General features: G+C 38.0%; 1 protein-coding gene across 7 annotated transcripts in view; it reads left to right on the forward strand.

Annotated features, from left to right (window-relative positions):
- ABCB11 (ATP binding cassette subfamily B member 11) overlaps window positions 1–16,545 on the forward strand; it is a 53,546-nt gene that overhangs the window by 10,870 nt on the left and 26,131 nt on the right. For 3 of the 7 annotated variants that reach the window (XM_071747432.1, XM_071747436.1, XM_071747434.1), the window contains exons 1-9: window positions 1,874–2,031; window positions 6,148–6,250; window positions 7,600–7,621; window positions 9,129–9,176; window positions 9,272–9,320; window positions 11,271–11,512; window positions 13,121–13,208; window positions 14,109–14,242; window positions 15,984–16,155. In XM_071747432.1, coding sequence (XP_071603533.1) covers window positions 6,175–6,250; window positions 7,600–7,621; window positions 9,129–9,176; window positions 9,272–9,320; window positions 11,271–11,512; window positions 13,121–13,208; window positions 14,109–14,242; window positions 15,984–16,155 — 831 coding nt within the window. In that variant the 5' untranslated portion in view covers window positions 1,874–2,031; window positions 6,148–6,174. Of the gene's footprint in view, window positions 1–1,872; window positions 2,032–6,147; window positions 6,251–7,599; window positions 7,622–9,128; window positions 9,177–9,271; window positions 9,321–10,468; window positions 10,578–11,270; window positions 11,513–13,120; window positions 13,209–14,108; window positions 14,243–15,983; window positions 16,156–16,545 lie in introns of those variants that run through there. The other 4 variants (XM_071747437.1, XM_071747438.1, XM_071747433.1 and 1 more) reach the window with 3 other exon arrangements.

Here is a 16,545-nt window from a genome sequence, read left to right on the forward strand (position 1 = left end):
AAATTAATTTGGAGTGGTATATGGTGGAATGAACAGCTACTCCAATTAAGGGAAGAAGCAGTTACTTGCATTTGACTTAATGAATTGTGTTTTTTTCTTCCTGTGTAAAAAGGCATTAAAATTACATGAGTTGTAAGAAAATGCTTCCCTTCAATTCAGACCATGACTGAGAGAAATTTTGCTGACAGTCTCACTCATCTTTCATGAACCAAATAGTATCTATAACCTACCAAAATTCAGAGATGTTGCAAGTGTCCCTTATGAGAATTCAGGGGTGGGAGCATCTGTCCTCAGTCTCCTTGGTTTACTGAAGTCCTGTTCTCTGTTGTTTTAGTTCAGTGGCTGGTTTTCCCACTAGCAGCTGTGAAAGATGGATCTAGGGAAATGAGACCAAAACTGAGTGCTGCATTTTCTCCACTTCACTCTACAGACATGATTTTTCAGCATAGATTGATTTTTATGGCCCTTGTCATAAAGTCACATCAGAATTCATCTATCTTCAAGGATTTTTTTATAAGGATGAGATGAGAGAAATGGAAGTTTAGATGGGAAGTAGAGCCCTTCAAAAAGGCTGGGGTAAGTTTGTGATCTCTGCTCCAATTAATCACTGCCTTAATCTGCTTCACTAGCAGTGGGAAACAGCCTCTGCACACACTTTCTGAATGCTTACATGGGCAAAGTCTTTGAGTGAAAAGACTGAAGTAATTTCTGTAAAGCTAAAATTGAATTTTGTCTTTGGCAAACCAAGCCTTTTCTGGAGATGCTGAACTTCCTTGCATGCAAAGTGTCAGGTCTTGAATACCTTGACAAACAGAGGCACTGGATGACTGTTGTCCATGTTGCTCCTGAAGAATGAAGCAAAGGAGTTGTGCTCCACCATATTATCTTTCTTCCAGCCTTTCCACTCCTGTACCCTGCACTGCAAGTAACTTTTTTTTTTTCTTTTTTTTTTCCTTTTTCCCCCTTCTAGCTCTATGCTATGATTGACAATATGGTTAATATGACATTATTTTCACATAGCATTATTCTCAAAGCTATGTTGTGTACCTTAGTATAGATGCAGACTTAATTTTGCTAAGAAAATGGGAGAAGACACCAGGTTTGTGTTTGGTTATGCTGTTTCTGTGTTACAGTATAGTGCTGCTGCTAAACAAGGAACAGGGAGTTATGTTTAGCTGCATTTAATCATGATCCACTTTTGTGCATGAGGCTTCATCATGGAAAATTTGAGAGCACAGAAGACTTGAGGAGAGCAGGCAGCCACTTCTATTCTGTCCTCTCACCAGGGCTCTCTGGAGCAAGAATGGATTGCAGAGGGGAACTAAACCATGTCTACTATTTTCCTCTAAACTCTGTGGTGGTCTTTGCTGAGGTCACAGCACTGTCCTCACCAATGTCCCTCATTGAAAAATCAGTAGAGGGCTCATCTCCAACGAGAATTCACTACTACTCAGGAGCTTCCATGTTTAAAAAGTCTTAAGTTTAACGAAAGAATGGTAAAATATTCAAAGCCCAGGGGAGAGGGACAAACTGTGTGGGTTTGAGCAAGGTTTTAAACCTGAATTTAGCTTAATCTTGGAATCAGTTTTCATATTATTCATCTGATGTTGTTGTTTACTGCAGGGACAGTAGTGTACACTGAATTTCTGCATGGCTAATAAAGCAATTCTATACTAATGCTGATAAAATAATGCTAGAATAATCTCTTCCTGCACATTCACAGTGAGCTTCTTTTTTTTATTTTGTCCCAGATAACCGTCTCCTCATGTACAATTGCTTTCCAAGTGCCCTATGTTGTGAGATTACATTAGTGAAATTTAAACTCTCCATTAGATGTCAATGAACTGTAACCATTGTGACCATGCGGCTATTGACCCAGGTGCAAACAGCCAATGCCCAATTTAAAGATTCATTTCTGACAAATGGATTAGAATAATGAAAATATGATGAGAAATGCCTGGGTCCTTCTCTGACTGACTGAACAGAATCCTTGCAGTTTGTTCTGTGACACATGATCTTTCACAGCCACGGGTGAGTGACAAATCTTCACGTTTAATGTTTCACAGTTAACTGATGAAAGTTCCTGAACTGAAAGGTACCTGTATTTCTCTTTCAGAACAATTTAAACAAAATGGTAAATTATCTTTGCACAACTAAGTTTTTTTTTTTTTTTTTTTTTGGTTGGTTGGTTGGTTGGTTGTGTGGAACAAGACATTCAAGTTCTATTTAGAAGTAAAATGTTTTTCTGCATGTCTGCTATCATCAATATCTGAGGAACTTAGTTTTAAAGAAAAATGGAGGATAGTGCTTCCAGGATCCAATTTTCATTTGGGTTCCCTTCTCTCCCCTCTTTATGTTAAATAAAGATCTGATCTGAATAAAGATGTGATTTGAAAAAGATTTCAAAGGGCTTTTGATTGGGTCCTAATGTTCCTTCATTCTACAGGATATATTCCTGTGTTGGCATTTTCTTATAACTCCTTGTTTATATAAAAATTTGTTTTTCAATTCCTTAAAGATTTTTGTTCATAGAAAATCCACCAGCCATACCTTAAGTGTCTAGAGTAAGAGGCTGTTTCACTTTAGTACAGTTTTGGAAGTATTCCCTGCTATTATTTTTAATTTTGTACACAGAGAGGTAGATAGGATGATCTAATTCCTTCTAGTATGTGTAGTCTATTATTCAAGTGATTTTTGATGCAGACATTAGAAATAGTATTTTTTCAAGATGTTGTAAGTTAAACATTCAGACTCTGATGACAGTTATTTTAATATTCTAATTCAGCATGCTGTCTGTTTTAGTGAGCTAATGACTGATGCCTGCTGGACAGTATAGTAGATAGACAGTATTTGATGTGTTGTGCTTTAGAAAATATAGGAAAAATATGATTATATTAAAAAAAGATTGTATTTTAAAAATGTCATAATTTTATTGGAAAAGTGACAGCATTCCAGAAAGTTTAGTTTTAGCAAGTGTTTTTAACTAGAATCCTTACGCAAGACTTATCAGTCATTGGATTTTTCTCCTACTTTTTCTATTATTTAAACTGCTTGAGCATTCAGGCTTAAGAAATAAAAACAGCTGCAAAGTACATTTGACAGTGTCAAAATACAGTGTCAGAGCAAGCAGTGAAATGAGACTTCCCAGCATGGCATTTAAAGGAGAGATGGATTTTTACCATGATCCATAACAAAATTTTGTATAGATGTTATAATTGCAAAGTCAAATAATAAATAGCTGAAAGGGGACAGGCAGAGATTGACTTTGCTTTGCTTTACTTTTGCCTTTTTCATCAATTTACAGTATGACATTATCCATTATCTTTCTGAAGCAGAAATGCAGTGATGGGGTTTTTTTAAACACTTCATAGCTTTTTACTGTGGAGCCACATTCAGAAGTACATTTCGAATGCTTTATATTAATGTATTTAAATAGATTTATACTTCAGAGTAGTTTTAAACTAATTTAAAGCTGTTGGAATGTGGTGTAAATATCACTCCCAAAGTTTAGATTTCCTTCGATAGTGGAGCAGGTAGTCCTGCAAAACATGTTTTCACAATCCAGGTGACATTTGCAGTTATACTCATTTCAGTGTATGTCTACTAGCTCAGCTTTCTTTCTACAGTTTCATTATTTGCATGCTAAGCAGTGCAAAGGACTCAGTACTAGATCTAGAACCAAATGGTGGCTTTGTGTTTAAAGGACAAATTGCCAGCAAGGTTACCATTGTGGTAACCATCTTTTGAAGAAGAAAAGAGGAGTGTATGGCTTCAGTTGGTATCTTCTGGATATTAGTAATTCAGCCAATGAGGGTGTAACCATTTTATCTAACAAAGTTACAAACATTGTGATGTGATTTCTCACACTGATGGCTTACCTAAAATTGTATTCATTGGTGGGGTTTTGTCTCTGTCCTGAAAACATGTACTTAGGATTAAAAAACTGGCCAGCCTTAGGCCAAATGCATATTTAAGTTGTATTTTCTTTACAATCATGTCCCTGTGAAGGGCTCCCCAAACTCTCCAGTCAGTGCTACCACTGTCAAACTTCCTTGTAAATGGAGCAAAAAGCCTCTTTCAGATCTCCAGCTCCAGCCTCTACTGAACTGAATAATGTATATATATATATATACAAAATTGTCTTGAGAATGTGATCACTGATGAAACTATCAAAAATGAGCTTGCTGAGAATTTCTTTTTTAAAGGAAATTCTGGAACTTCAGGATGATTTGAACAAACTGGATTTGGAGATGTCCTGTATTAGACTATTTTAATCAATCAGACAGCAAAAAGCAGGAAGGTGTGGGAATAACTACTCTGTGATTTCTCTGAAGAAGCGAGGGATTTTGTTTTTCCCACTTAGGGAAAATTGTCACTCCCATCTTCAATGAAAACATAATCTCAAGGGACTTAAAGCTGCCAGGAATATACGCTTGCTCTTTTTGGGAAGCTACATTTATTTTCATGCTTTCTCTGTTACATAAAAGAGCAGAAAGAAAACTTGAAAATGTGCACATGATAGAAACTTTAACTAAGGAAGTACCATAGCTCATTCAGCTCATTTGCCATCTGTCCCAGAGAATGAAAACAGTATTATTAAGATTGTGATTTTTTTCACTGCTTGTGGACGAATTAAAAGCTCCTGTGATTTTATGTTGTGACTATTCTAGTCCTGGAAAGACATTTCACTATTGTATTGGTGATTTGGCTTTACATGTTTACTTAAGGACGGAATCTGGGTAAAAATTAGAGGTCACTGAATGGGATGGGTTCAGAATTTACCAATCAGTGGATTAATAAATTGTCTCTCCTCATCAGAAACTTCTAGGTGAGAAAAACTACAAACGAGTAGCAGTCAAAGCAATAAACATACTGAAATGGGTGAAATTCTGCAGAAGTCCATCTTGCTTCTGGTATAATCCACAAGTATTGATACTGGATTACACAAAGGAGAGAATACCCTTACTATTGATTGTGGCATAAAGGCAGGACAGGCTGCAGATATACTGAAGAACAGGAGTAGAAGTCCTGTGAGGGGTGCTTCAGGAATCTCTGGTAAACATCAGTAAAAATGACAGAAGAATAATTGAAGTTTGCCTTGGATACTTAGAATTAATCAAGAGACTCTGGTCTTCTCAGTCTGATTTACTGATGATTCAATACACATAAATTCAGGTGAAGAGGATAAAGAAGAGAAGGATTTGGCTGGGAGACAGCAGTCCTTGAAAACCAGTTTGGAGGAAAAAGTAACAAAAATAAAGGTTGTGACTTCAGGGGAAATGAAATTATTAAAAGTGACATATGCATCCTGAACCACTGACTGGTTCCTTTTGTGTTTCTCCATTTGGATGTAGGAATGGGTGTATTTTCTTCATCATCCAGAAATTGGGAAGGGCTTCTGCAGCACTTTTCCCCAGGTGCCATCCTGGATGCCAGACCTGCCTGCCCTAAACTAGTTGCTAGCATCAGATTTGCCTCACAAAAAGTTTTCTTTAACAAAAAGTGTTAACTTTGTCTTCTTATTTCTTCTCATGTATGACATCTGCTCAATAAGTCAGTGTGACTACCTAGGAATAAACCTGTCCAGAGGAGCAGGTTTGGCAGGTAACCTGTCCCAGCTGAGAGCTGGGGGAGTGCAGCTGGTGTTAGTGATGCTGCAGATGCTGCAGGGCCATCCCTCTTGTCTCCAGCTTGTCCCCCTGTCATGGTCCTGCTGGCTGCTGCCAGCTGGGATGGCACAAGGCAGGGCCAGGTCTTCTGCCTGCTACTCCCTCATAACTGAGGCAGGGCAGTCTATAACCTATGGATGTCACCTGCACTGCTTTTGCAGTAGTTTATTTTAATAAAGCCATTAATGAAGACAGGGCTGTTTGTGGTGGGCTGCAAAGCCCTGTGGAGCAGCCTCGACTTGAGGCAGAAGGCACTGAAGCTTCTCAGAGGCCTTGAGCTGGATATGCTTCTCTGAGCTGGTTTTCTGCCCTGCACTTTCACTTTGTCTGGAACATCTATTCTGTTATAACTGGTGCTGGGATAATGAGGGCAAAAATGAGGTAAGCAGGACTTTAATTTAATATTGTCGTATGTTCACAGACAAATGTATGCTGATACTCTCTTTTTATTTTTTTTTTGTCCTCCCCTTTTTTTCAGGACTTCTGATTTAAGTAACCAATCATCATGTCTGACCGCGTTGTTCTGCGTAGCACCAAGAGATTGGGAGAGGATAACCATGCTTTTGGTGTGGATGGCAAATGTAAGAAATTCATTATTCAGTCAGCTTTTCATTTCATAGAGCAAGTAAAATAGGTGGTGGGTGGCCTAAGTGGAACATGTAGAGTGAGGTGGTACCTGCTATTATGGGTATGCTGCCTGCAAAACAACTTTCTGTAAAAACTACATATGACAATCCCTAATCATAGACAATCTTCACCCATGCTATTTTTATCTTGGGTTCTCTTTTTTTTTCTTTTAATTCATCAAATGTATTGTTTGAACACTCAAGCTGGATAGTGATAAAGACTATGCAGCTTTATTTAACCTTGAATACTTTATGACAGATTACCTCCAGGAAACTGGAGACTCGTGTTGAAATGCAGTCCCTCTCTCTTGGAACTATTTTTTCACTCACAAAACAAAGTCACTGCCAACTATACTAGGCTGTTACAGTGAGTTTTCTCCCCTGCTTAGACAACAGCTCAGGTTTAAGGCAGTCCAGCCTCAGCCTCTTTTGTTCCATGGCAACCATATATATCTACCTTTTGTTAAAACTTGTGGCGTGCAGCAGAATTAATTCTTCACATAACCATGTATATAATGACATTTCTGAAAACAAACAAATGTTTTAATGATGAGTAATTTTTAATGAAAGCCCTCTTCAAGCTGGAATGAGCTTTTTATTCATTGTTATCTCAAGTGTATAGCAAATATTTTCTGTATCAGCCCTTTCAATGATGGGGCCCCTGCAAACACAAGCTGTGCTCTAGGTATGATGTCTTTAATAACATCTCTTGAAAGGGAGCTAATACAGACCTGTTCTGGGAACTAAGGAGTTCCTCTACAGCATAATTACATCTTGTAGTATAATTCCATTCCTCTAAACTATGGTTCCTTAGAGAGTATCTCAAGAACAGAGTATGTCAGCTTCCTCTTCCACAGGATTTGCAGTCTCTTAAGCTGCTGGGAGGCAATGTGAAGAGCTACCACTCTATGGGCTGCCAGCCAAGTAGTATTCCTTGATGACACAGTGTCCTAGTGAACTACTTGAATACTAGAAAAGTGTTTGCAATGAAAAAGAGTTGACTTTTGGTAGCAGTCCTAAATAATGTATTTAGTGAAAACCATTTTGTTATCTGGGGGACTGAAAACTCGTGACTGCTTCTTCAAGAGAAAGCAGACATTAAGTTGATATAAACTTACCATGAAATTTTTGAAACCATGTCAGCTCATATCCCTGTCTAGATGTATCAGTGGGATTAAGTTGCTTATAACTCAGGAATTATCAGATCCCATGGGTTTCTAGGGTTTATGTTTCACATGTCTACAGAAGATCATGTACTTTAACAATAATTATTAACTAGACTGTGCATTTATTTTCCCTAACAGGTAACAGCTTCAAGAAAACAGAGTAAGTCATGTACAGAAATGTAAAAAACAGTATTTCTAGGAATATTCAAAGAAGTTTATGTCATCAGATCAAATGGATGCATTTGTAGAACATATGGTATTTAATGAAAAGCTGTTTTTTAGGAGCTGAACTGCATTATTTGATACAGCTGACACAGGTTGATCAAATCAGTCCTAGAAACCTTTAGAAATACAGAGCAATGGCAGCAAAATATGAAATTTCTTCAGGAAATGTTTTTTATATTCAAGTTTAACTTTCCTCAGTGATTTATCAGGGTATTGTATGCATTTTTCAGAATTTTTTATAAATCTTGATTAATTTCTCCTAAAGCTTTGCTGTGAGACTTTAAAGTAAAAGGATTCAGCTCACATAATCTGAGCTCAGCTATTAAGATTTAAATATAGAATTCTAGATAATTAATAGCTGAAATGACTTAGAGACCTTGACTTCCAGTTATAAGATGAGATTTGAACGGGGTTAAGAACCTGTCTCTTCCTAGTTCCTGGGACAACTCTGTAGCAGACTGGACACCCTGCCAGGTGCTGTAGTTTGTGCCAGCTCTTCCTGACACAGTGTACACAGTCTGAGAACTACTCAGGTGAAGAGGATAAAGAATCAGGAATTCCTAGAATCAGGAAGCAAGAACATCTCCTAATTCTTGTCTTGGTCAGCTTGCCCATCTCAGAGCACACCAGCCCAGTATTCAAGGTCTACCGTGGTCCTCAAACATATCCCGAAACCCAGGTTCTGTTGTATTTTCACATGTAATATGAATTAGTACTTACTACATATACAAAGCATCCTTCAAGCTTTCTGGGACCTGTTTGTTAAAAAGTGGTCATGACAAATATAGCTTGAATTAATTTGTTTCCATAAAGAAAAAAAATACAAATTTGAAACCCAAATTCAAAATACTTGCTCATTCATCACTGAATGTACATAGCTGATGATTACTTGCTATGGTGTGCACCCCACCCTTAATGGTGCAAGTAGTCTTCTAGATTTTAACTGATCATATAAAATAGCAATACATAATTTTACTAAGTGGAAAAAACCCTGTGTGGTATGGTGTGAGATTCTACTGCCTCTACAGACATATGAACATACAGGTAATATGAGAAGGAATGGGAACAGAACCTTCTCTGTCCTAAAGAATGGATGACTCAACAATTTGGATGGTAGCTTTTTTCACTAACTAACCTCCAAGAACCCACAATCCACATTACAGCAACAGTGTTTTGGGGGGCTGCTTAAGTAATAAACAGAAGTTAGATTAAAATTATCTTAAGGTTTGTGATTTATTACTGAAGCAGCTCTCTAAAATATAGAGTCCCTCTCTAAAATATAAACAAATCATCAAATCACTTGTGCCAAAGAAAGCTGAAACAAAGAGATTGTCTCTTAAAGGTCTGGGCAAAATGTATAAAATTAAATGTACTTTCAGAGGAGTAATCATGAGAGCAAAAGAACTGATGTAAAGTTTTATCCTTTTTTTTTTTTTTTTTAGGAACTTTTATACAAACAAAGACCCTTTTATAGAGGAGAAAAGTAAAAAGTGAGTTAAGTTCAGCTCTGTATACTGTCTTTGCATATGGAACAAAATATGTACTACAATACAATTTCATAATTTTATGTTTTCTGTTCTTGAAGGTCATCAGAAAAGAAAGAAAACAGTATTCGTGTTGGCTTCTTTCAGCTGGTAATGAAAACAATTACTATAAATATTGTATTTGTGATGTGATATAATAAGTAAAATGACATAAGATGAATACGTGACCATAATCTAGATAGTTATTCTGGGCAATAGCTGCACCTAAGCCAAAAATTTAAGGATTAAATCATTTGGCATGAAATTTTGCCATCAAAGTCAATAGGAATTTAATAGAACCCTTTGTCATTTTGTCAGCTTGATATCACTTACAGATATTTGTGTCATGATTGTCTATTAAGCACATTCTATTAAATCTGCAGGTAAATATGAGGAAAAGAGTTAAGATGCACAGCAGGGATCTATGTGACCTTAATGAATTCTTACTTCTGCCAAAAATATTTGTGTGGCAGATAATTTAGCACTCTTGTGGTTGCTCCATGGGAATTTGAAGATTTGGTAACCATAGAAACTTCAGAATGCACAATACTGTGTGGTATGGCAAGCCTTTGATGGTTCTTGGAATCCCATAGGGTGCATCTAAATTTTGAAATTAGTTTGTTAGAGATGTCCAACCCAGCAGCATGCAGCTAAGAGGTTTTATTCTGTTTTTCATGTGGTGCAGACAATTAGCCCATAATGTGTCCAAACTAATATGGTCCTGTCTGTAATACTGGTATAGTGCAGTTACATCCATGGGGCTTGCTCTCTACCTGGCAAAGTATTTCAGCTCTCAGTTGGATGGACAACAGTCTGTCCACACAGAAGGCTACGTCTGTCAAGCAAAGGGCTTTGAATTCTGTGACCTGTTTTCCACAGATGTGTAACCTCTGAAGTGCAGTTGGTAAACACAGTATGTTTACATACAGTACCCTGAGAGATTATCACATATATGTGCATTTTCTGTGTGTTGTTTTTTGTTTTTTTTTAAATCAAGGGAATTCCTAGGTTTCTTATGAGCAAGATTTGCAAAACAGTGGTAGTGCTACAGTTTCCTTCTGAGGGTTTTTGTAGTAAGATCTTTTATTTATTCCTCTTTCGTGCTGACTGACTTGTTTTCCCCTTTGTGTTGTCTCTGCCCTAATGTTCCTTTTTTGTATGTGCTCCAAATTCCCACTGTTTCTTCTTTTAGACCTGTTATAGCACCTACAGAACCTGGCCAGGTTTTTCAGCATTCTATGACTCCTCCTTACAATCCTTTTCAAAATATATATAGCATTTGATACTGATATTCTATATGGACATTTGATCTCTATATTTACTCATTACTTCAAGCTGAGAATCAGGCTTCACACAATGATGACAAAGGTAACAAGTTACTCTATTATGTGAGTCCCCACCTGCATGCGTGCATGCTCTAGGCTCATGACAACTGTAACAAGATTTGGCTTGAGCCTTTTTTTACTGCATTTATTATGTTATATTTCTATAGATTTCTCCCCAGTTAAGAGCCAATGCACAATTTCCTGGCTCAGCCAACATATTTCACAGTATTAATAATGAGAACTTGGCCTGAGATGTTTAGTTGGCTTTCCACCACAGCACCCCAGACTCTTGAGAAATGAGCTAACTCTATATTCAGAGTCTCTGCATAATGCCTGGAGGCTTTTTCTTCCCTTCCCCCTCTCTCCTTTCTCACAAGAAAGCTGCAAAGTAGACTATATATATGAATTATAATGACTCCTTAATCTTTCTGCTACTTTCTGTAATGATAATGTGGAATGATATTGAGCTATTAGTGTTACATGGTAATAGATTCATTGACATGGTCATATTCTGCTGTCAAGTGAGAGAGCTCATAATTTATGAGGCTGTAATCACAGGTGCAACTAGGTTGGATTGGGAGAGGGAAATTTGTCTTCTTTCTCCATTGAAGATATTCCTGGAAATTAAGGAGAATTATTTTCTATTTGACCCACTTGCTTAATGGTTTATTAGTATACAATCAGCATATGCAGACTACCTCTCAGCAGAGACCATATCTTTTTCCTGTCTTTTTAGTTTCGATTTTCGTCATCTATGGAAATTTTAATGATGGTTGTTGGTAGTTTCTGTGCTATTGTTCATGGAGCAGCCCAGCCAGGTGTGTTGCTTGTGTTTGGTGCAATGGCAGACACATTTATTGAATATGACATTGAAATGCAAGAGCTTAAAGACCCAAACAAGACGTGTGTAAATAATACCATAGTGTGGATTAATGGTACTATTCATCAGAATGAAAAGAACATCACAATACCATGTGGGTAAGTAGTATATGTATTTCTTTCTCTTCCTTTGCTACTATGGCTTGTCAGAGAATGTATTGCTAGTGAAAGTCTGCTTCAGCCTTCAAACTTTGTTTTCTATCCATAAGGCAGAGAAAGGGCATAGTTCTTGTTACAGAGTTCTGGTTCTGAGCTGAAGATATTTCAAGAGCTGGAGGGAGAGGTAGTTAGCCTGGGTCTTGGTCTTTCAGCTATAGATGTCAGCAAGGATATTCTTAATAGATGACAATTGTTCTGATAACAGATGTATCTGCTACACATCTGAGTTCATTAATCAACTTTCCCTGATGACACTGTAGTTAATCAAGACTTCTGGTCATTCTGGTTAGGACTTAAGTACCTATAGGTGTCTGCTGACTTCTGAGCAAGTTGGCTAAACTTTAATCATTGAAAAGAAATGAACACTTCTAGAATTAATTTGTCTTAGTTTAAGGGAGATGTCTAAGGCAGGTCAGGTGAACTGCCCTATAAGAATATCTGTTTCTTTCCATTAACTATTGCAAATGGAGTCTAGATGATTGATTCAGATACATTGATCTGTCAAAGCCAAATTTTAATCTGCAACCTTTACAAAGGCTCATTTTTTAATGCATCATTCTAAAAGTTTTTTAATCCCTCAGTGAAGATTAATTAAACATTTAATTAGAACTAAAAGTTACTTGTTTAAAGGTCTCTGAAATTCAGATTATATGGGAAGTGATTCACATTTCTCAATGTAGAACTGGGGCCATATTATTTGCTCCAGGCTGCCCAAGTCAACTCTCCAAGATGGGGCTGTCAGATAGATTAAAAAAAATTACTAGACATCTGTACCACTGAAACAGCAACTGTGCACCAGGCATGATACAGTAAAGCATTAAAAATGGTACTGGAGGTCTGTGTCAGGCACTTGGGTTGTTTCCATTATTGCTTTTTGCAAGAGATTAGGTCAGGTGCATAGTGTTCTCTTTTGACTTAAAATTTCAGTTTAACAAATTCTAGGTAAACAGTAAAATTTGTTGTCTGCAGGATGTTTTAAAAAGTTGTCTAAAAGCGTAAGCTGAAATGCTTAATTCAGAGTAATCTAAATTCAATAGCAGTAACTCAATGCCCTTTGCAGATAGGAGAGGTAATTCAATATTCCTACTTGAGGTAGAAGAAATTATAATTTCAAATTAGCAAATTGATGGTACAAAGTAATACTTGAATTGTCTTTAGCAGCCCTCATTTCTCTCTGTAAAACACCGTTTAAATCTGAGTGTTATTAATTGGTATAATGGCACGGAGCAAGTACATTCAACATCTAATATAAACTTTTTGGGCAGCTCTTCCCTGAAACAGCCTCTCAGCAGTGCTGCTTTGGAGCACACATTCTGGTGGGGTTTCTCAGAAATGTCTGAGCCCTCCTGCCAGCCCCCTGCCCTCTGCAACAGGCAGAGCAAACCAGCCACTGCTGCCCATAGCCTCAGTATCAGGAAACAGTGCCTCTGTTAGCAAAACAAGCTGACCTGGCAGCTGATGAGATTCTCACTTGAAGGAACACCAGATGAGAAATCTGTGAGAAATGTAAAACACCATTACTCGGTTTATTTTTTTCCTGTTTTTCAGGCTGCTGGACATTGAACAAGAAATGACCAGGTTTGCAGCTTACTATGCAGGAATCGGTTGCGGTGTACTTGTGTTAGGATACCTCCAAGTCAGTATTTTGTTCCCTGTTTTGATTTCAAAGTTTAAATCACCAAATTATTAAGTTTATAATAATTATGTTCAGTTTAACTGCTTAATCAGCTGCCCATTTGAGTAGAGCAGATGCTTTCAGTTCTTATTATATCAGCTGAAATAGATTAGCTCTGGCAATCTGAGACCTCCTTGGATTTGTACATGTGTACCTTTATACAAGGATATGTTTTACCCACTAAGATGAATGCATGACTCTCCTTTCACACCACCAGCATTACCAGCCTGTGTGGTTGCTATGGAATCCATGAGCCATCCCAAAAAAAGAGCTGAAGGGCATGAGGATTCCCAGTAGGCATCTCAATGGTGTTGAGTCCCGTGTTTGCATTACAGAACTATTACAGACTATTATTAGAATAAAATTAGTAATGGAGATGAATCACACTCTACATATTCTGTAGCAGTAGCTCAGTCCTTATGACTAAGATGAGACAGAAACTTGGATGACTCCACAAAAGCAGTAGTCTACTGCTTTTGAAGATTCTTATAACAACAATAATTTGCCATTCTCCTTCCTGAAAACTATCCCAGAGTTTTGCTGAGGTAGGGTGGCTGCCATCCCTATATTAACTCCAGCTGTTGTCCATCTGACATTCATGTAACAGCATGTACCAGAACTCTAAGCCTATATAAAATGAGACAAACGTTTGATCCAGAGGCTTTATAAAATTGCTGGATTATTTAATGATCAAAGGCATAAAACAACTATCATATCTATGTAACTAGCATATATTTTACCTAAATAGTAATTTTATCAATAAGTAAAGTGCTCTCATTTTAGCCAAATTGCTTTTTCCCATTTGTAGGGAGTAGAAAGGACTTTTACTGCAATTTATCAGCCACATTATGCTCATTCCAGATCTGCCTTTGGGTTATGGCTGCAGCTCGTCAAATACAGAAAATCAGGAAAGCTTATTTCAGGAAAGTAATGCGAATGGATATAGGCTGGTTTGACTGCACATCTGTAGGAGAACTGAACACTCGAATTTCTGAGTAAGTAACCTAAAAAACTACATGCTACAGAGAACACTTCTATCCAAACATAACAGCACAAATAACTATGCATTTGACAAACACCTTCTAATATAAAAATAGAGCTGTGCTCCTGAGAGCAGGGACAGGGCTGATTACCTCTCCCACAAGTGCTGTCATCATTAAGCCACAATTATTTCTCTTTTGTGCCTTGTCTGTCAGTGAATGTAGGGTGCCATAGTGCCAGTCTTATCAGTGTAATCTGTAATTTGGCTCCCTGAGGCAGGAGATGTGGGTTTGAACCCTTTCTCACTTCCCAGGAAGGAAAGTTACACTAGGGGCACACTTTGCTTTTGGTGACTTTTAAAAGAGAAGATTGAGCCTTACTTAATTTTCTGCTAAAGAAGGCACAAGCACCTACCTTTAGCAAAGGACCCAAGGTAGATTGAGAAAACTTCTTATCCTAGGTAAACATCTGGCCCTGAGGAAAGCAGTTTAAATCTTGCTCCTTCACTTACTGGTTCCTGTTCAGTCTGAAGGCAGATTCCGAGGTGAATGTGCCAACTCTAAATGGCTCCCAGATCATAGTCGTGCCTGCACCAGAGTGCTCACATCTGCAGAAGATTTTTCTGTAGTTGAGGGGGGCTTTATTTGCTTTACTCAGTGCCCAGTGGTATCTACTACTTTCTGTGGTGTTCTTTTTATGAAGACTAAATGCCGAGTGTAAGTCATTGTTTCTCTGGCAAAAAATAGTAACTGTGCGTGTATTTATCTAATAAATAATTCCCTGTTTTTTTCAAACAATATTGTCCTGTGCCTACAAAAGCATCCTGACTGCAAAAACCATTCTCCAGAAGAGAATATAAACATGTTCTTCAACTCAACACTCCTAAATTTTTTCAATAGAGAACTATGATTTCATTTGATATATCAATGAGCTATCAACTTCACACTTAAAACCTCAATGCCTCTTGCTTCTATTTTATTCCAGGTGTTCCCAGTTCTTCTAATCTCAGGGGTGAGGTAGTAGCCAAGAGTGGCAAAGGTATAATGACTATTTTGCCTTAAGACATTTTTTTCTGTGTTGGCAATATGTAAAAGAGAGCAAATACTCTTAAGCTGCCTAGAGGCCACACAAGGTTAACTACTGCACCACTGTCCCCATGTGATGCCATGTTTTCCCACTTATTCTCCAGTGACAAAGTAGCCCTCTTCAATTTTCCCACTCTTCCTCTCATTTGGAAATCAAACTACATGATAGGATGGAAAGAGGAACTGGGAGGTGGTAGATGATGGAAGCAGAATAAAGTTACAGCCCTCCTCCCTTTTCCTGCTCCCTCAGCAGGACAGTATGATCCATTATCTATGCCTCCAGATAGAAGCAGGCCTTATCAGCTATACCATTTTTCCATTATTAGACAGTTGCATCCAGCTGGGATATCTCTGCCCCCTCATTTGGGTCAGCTGGGGCACCATAGTAAGAACCAGCAAGTGAATGGGTCTGCTAGCAGGATGACTTTTCCTTGGAAAAGACAGTATCCTCTCTGCAGTTTTCATGCATAAAAACCTGCAAAGACACCAGGTTTTCTCACTCTAGCCCGGGTTTTCTGGAAGGGGTGACAGTGGAAAGAACAGGGGTGAGAAAGGGCCCTCTCCAAGAGAAAGCAACTAACCCAAACGTGGCCTAGACAAAGATGTGCCCACCAAGCTTCTGGTTTTTTTTGTTCTGTTTTGTTGTTGTTTTGTGTCTTTTTTTCCCTAGTGATGTTAACAAAATTAATGAGGCTATTGCTGACCAAGTTGGAATCTTTATTCAGCGTTTAACCACCTTTGTGTGTGGATTCCTACTGGGATTTGTCAGTGGATGGAAATTAACTTTGGTCATCATTGCAGTCAGCCCACTGCTTGGGGTTGGAGCAGCAGTCTATGGCTTGGTAAGTGAATTGTGAGAGGTTTTTGTGAAGATGTGATGAGCAAGGAAGGTCATAGCATAGAGCTCAGAGGCTATTACATCACTTTAAAGTTAGGAGAAGCAGATTATGGTCACAGGAGCACCAGGGGTGGAGGAGGCTGGCTTTGCTCTCTCTTGATTATTCTGATTCCCAGAATAATATATCGTACGTATAAGATGGGAGCAAGCATAATTTATATTGAGTCCTGTGGATGGGCATTGTAGTTGCTTAGATAAGAACCTAGCCTGCACTTTCTCTTTACTATTCCCCACCTGATTTAGCTGGGTTCTAGATGTGGGCCTTGATTTCTTTGTGTAGACTAGGGGCTTTAGAGATGGACACGTTTCAGAGTTGTAAAATAGTTGAAAGCAA

This window comes from Heliangelus exortis, chromosome 6, assembly GCF_036169615.1.
Source record: "Heliangelus exortis chromosome 6, bHelExo1.hap1, whole genome shotgun sequence".
NCBI classification, from domain to species: Eukaryota; Metazoa; Chordata; class Aves; order Apodiformes; family Trochilidae; genus Heliangelus; species Heliangelus exortis.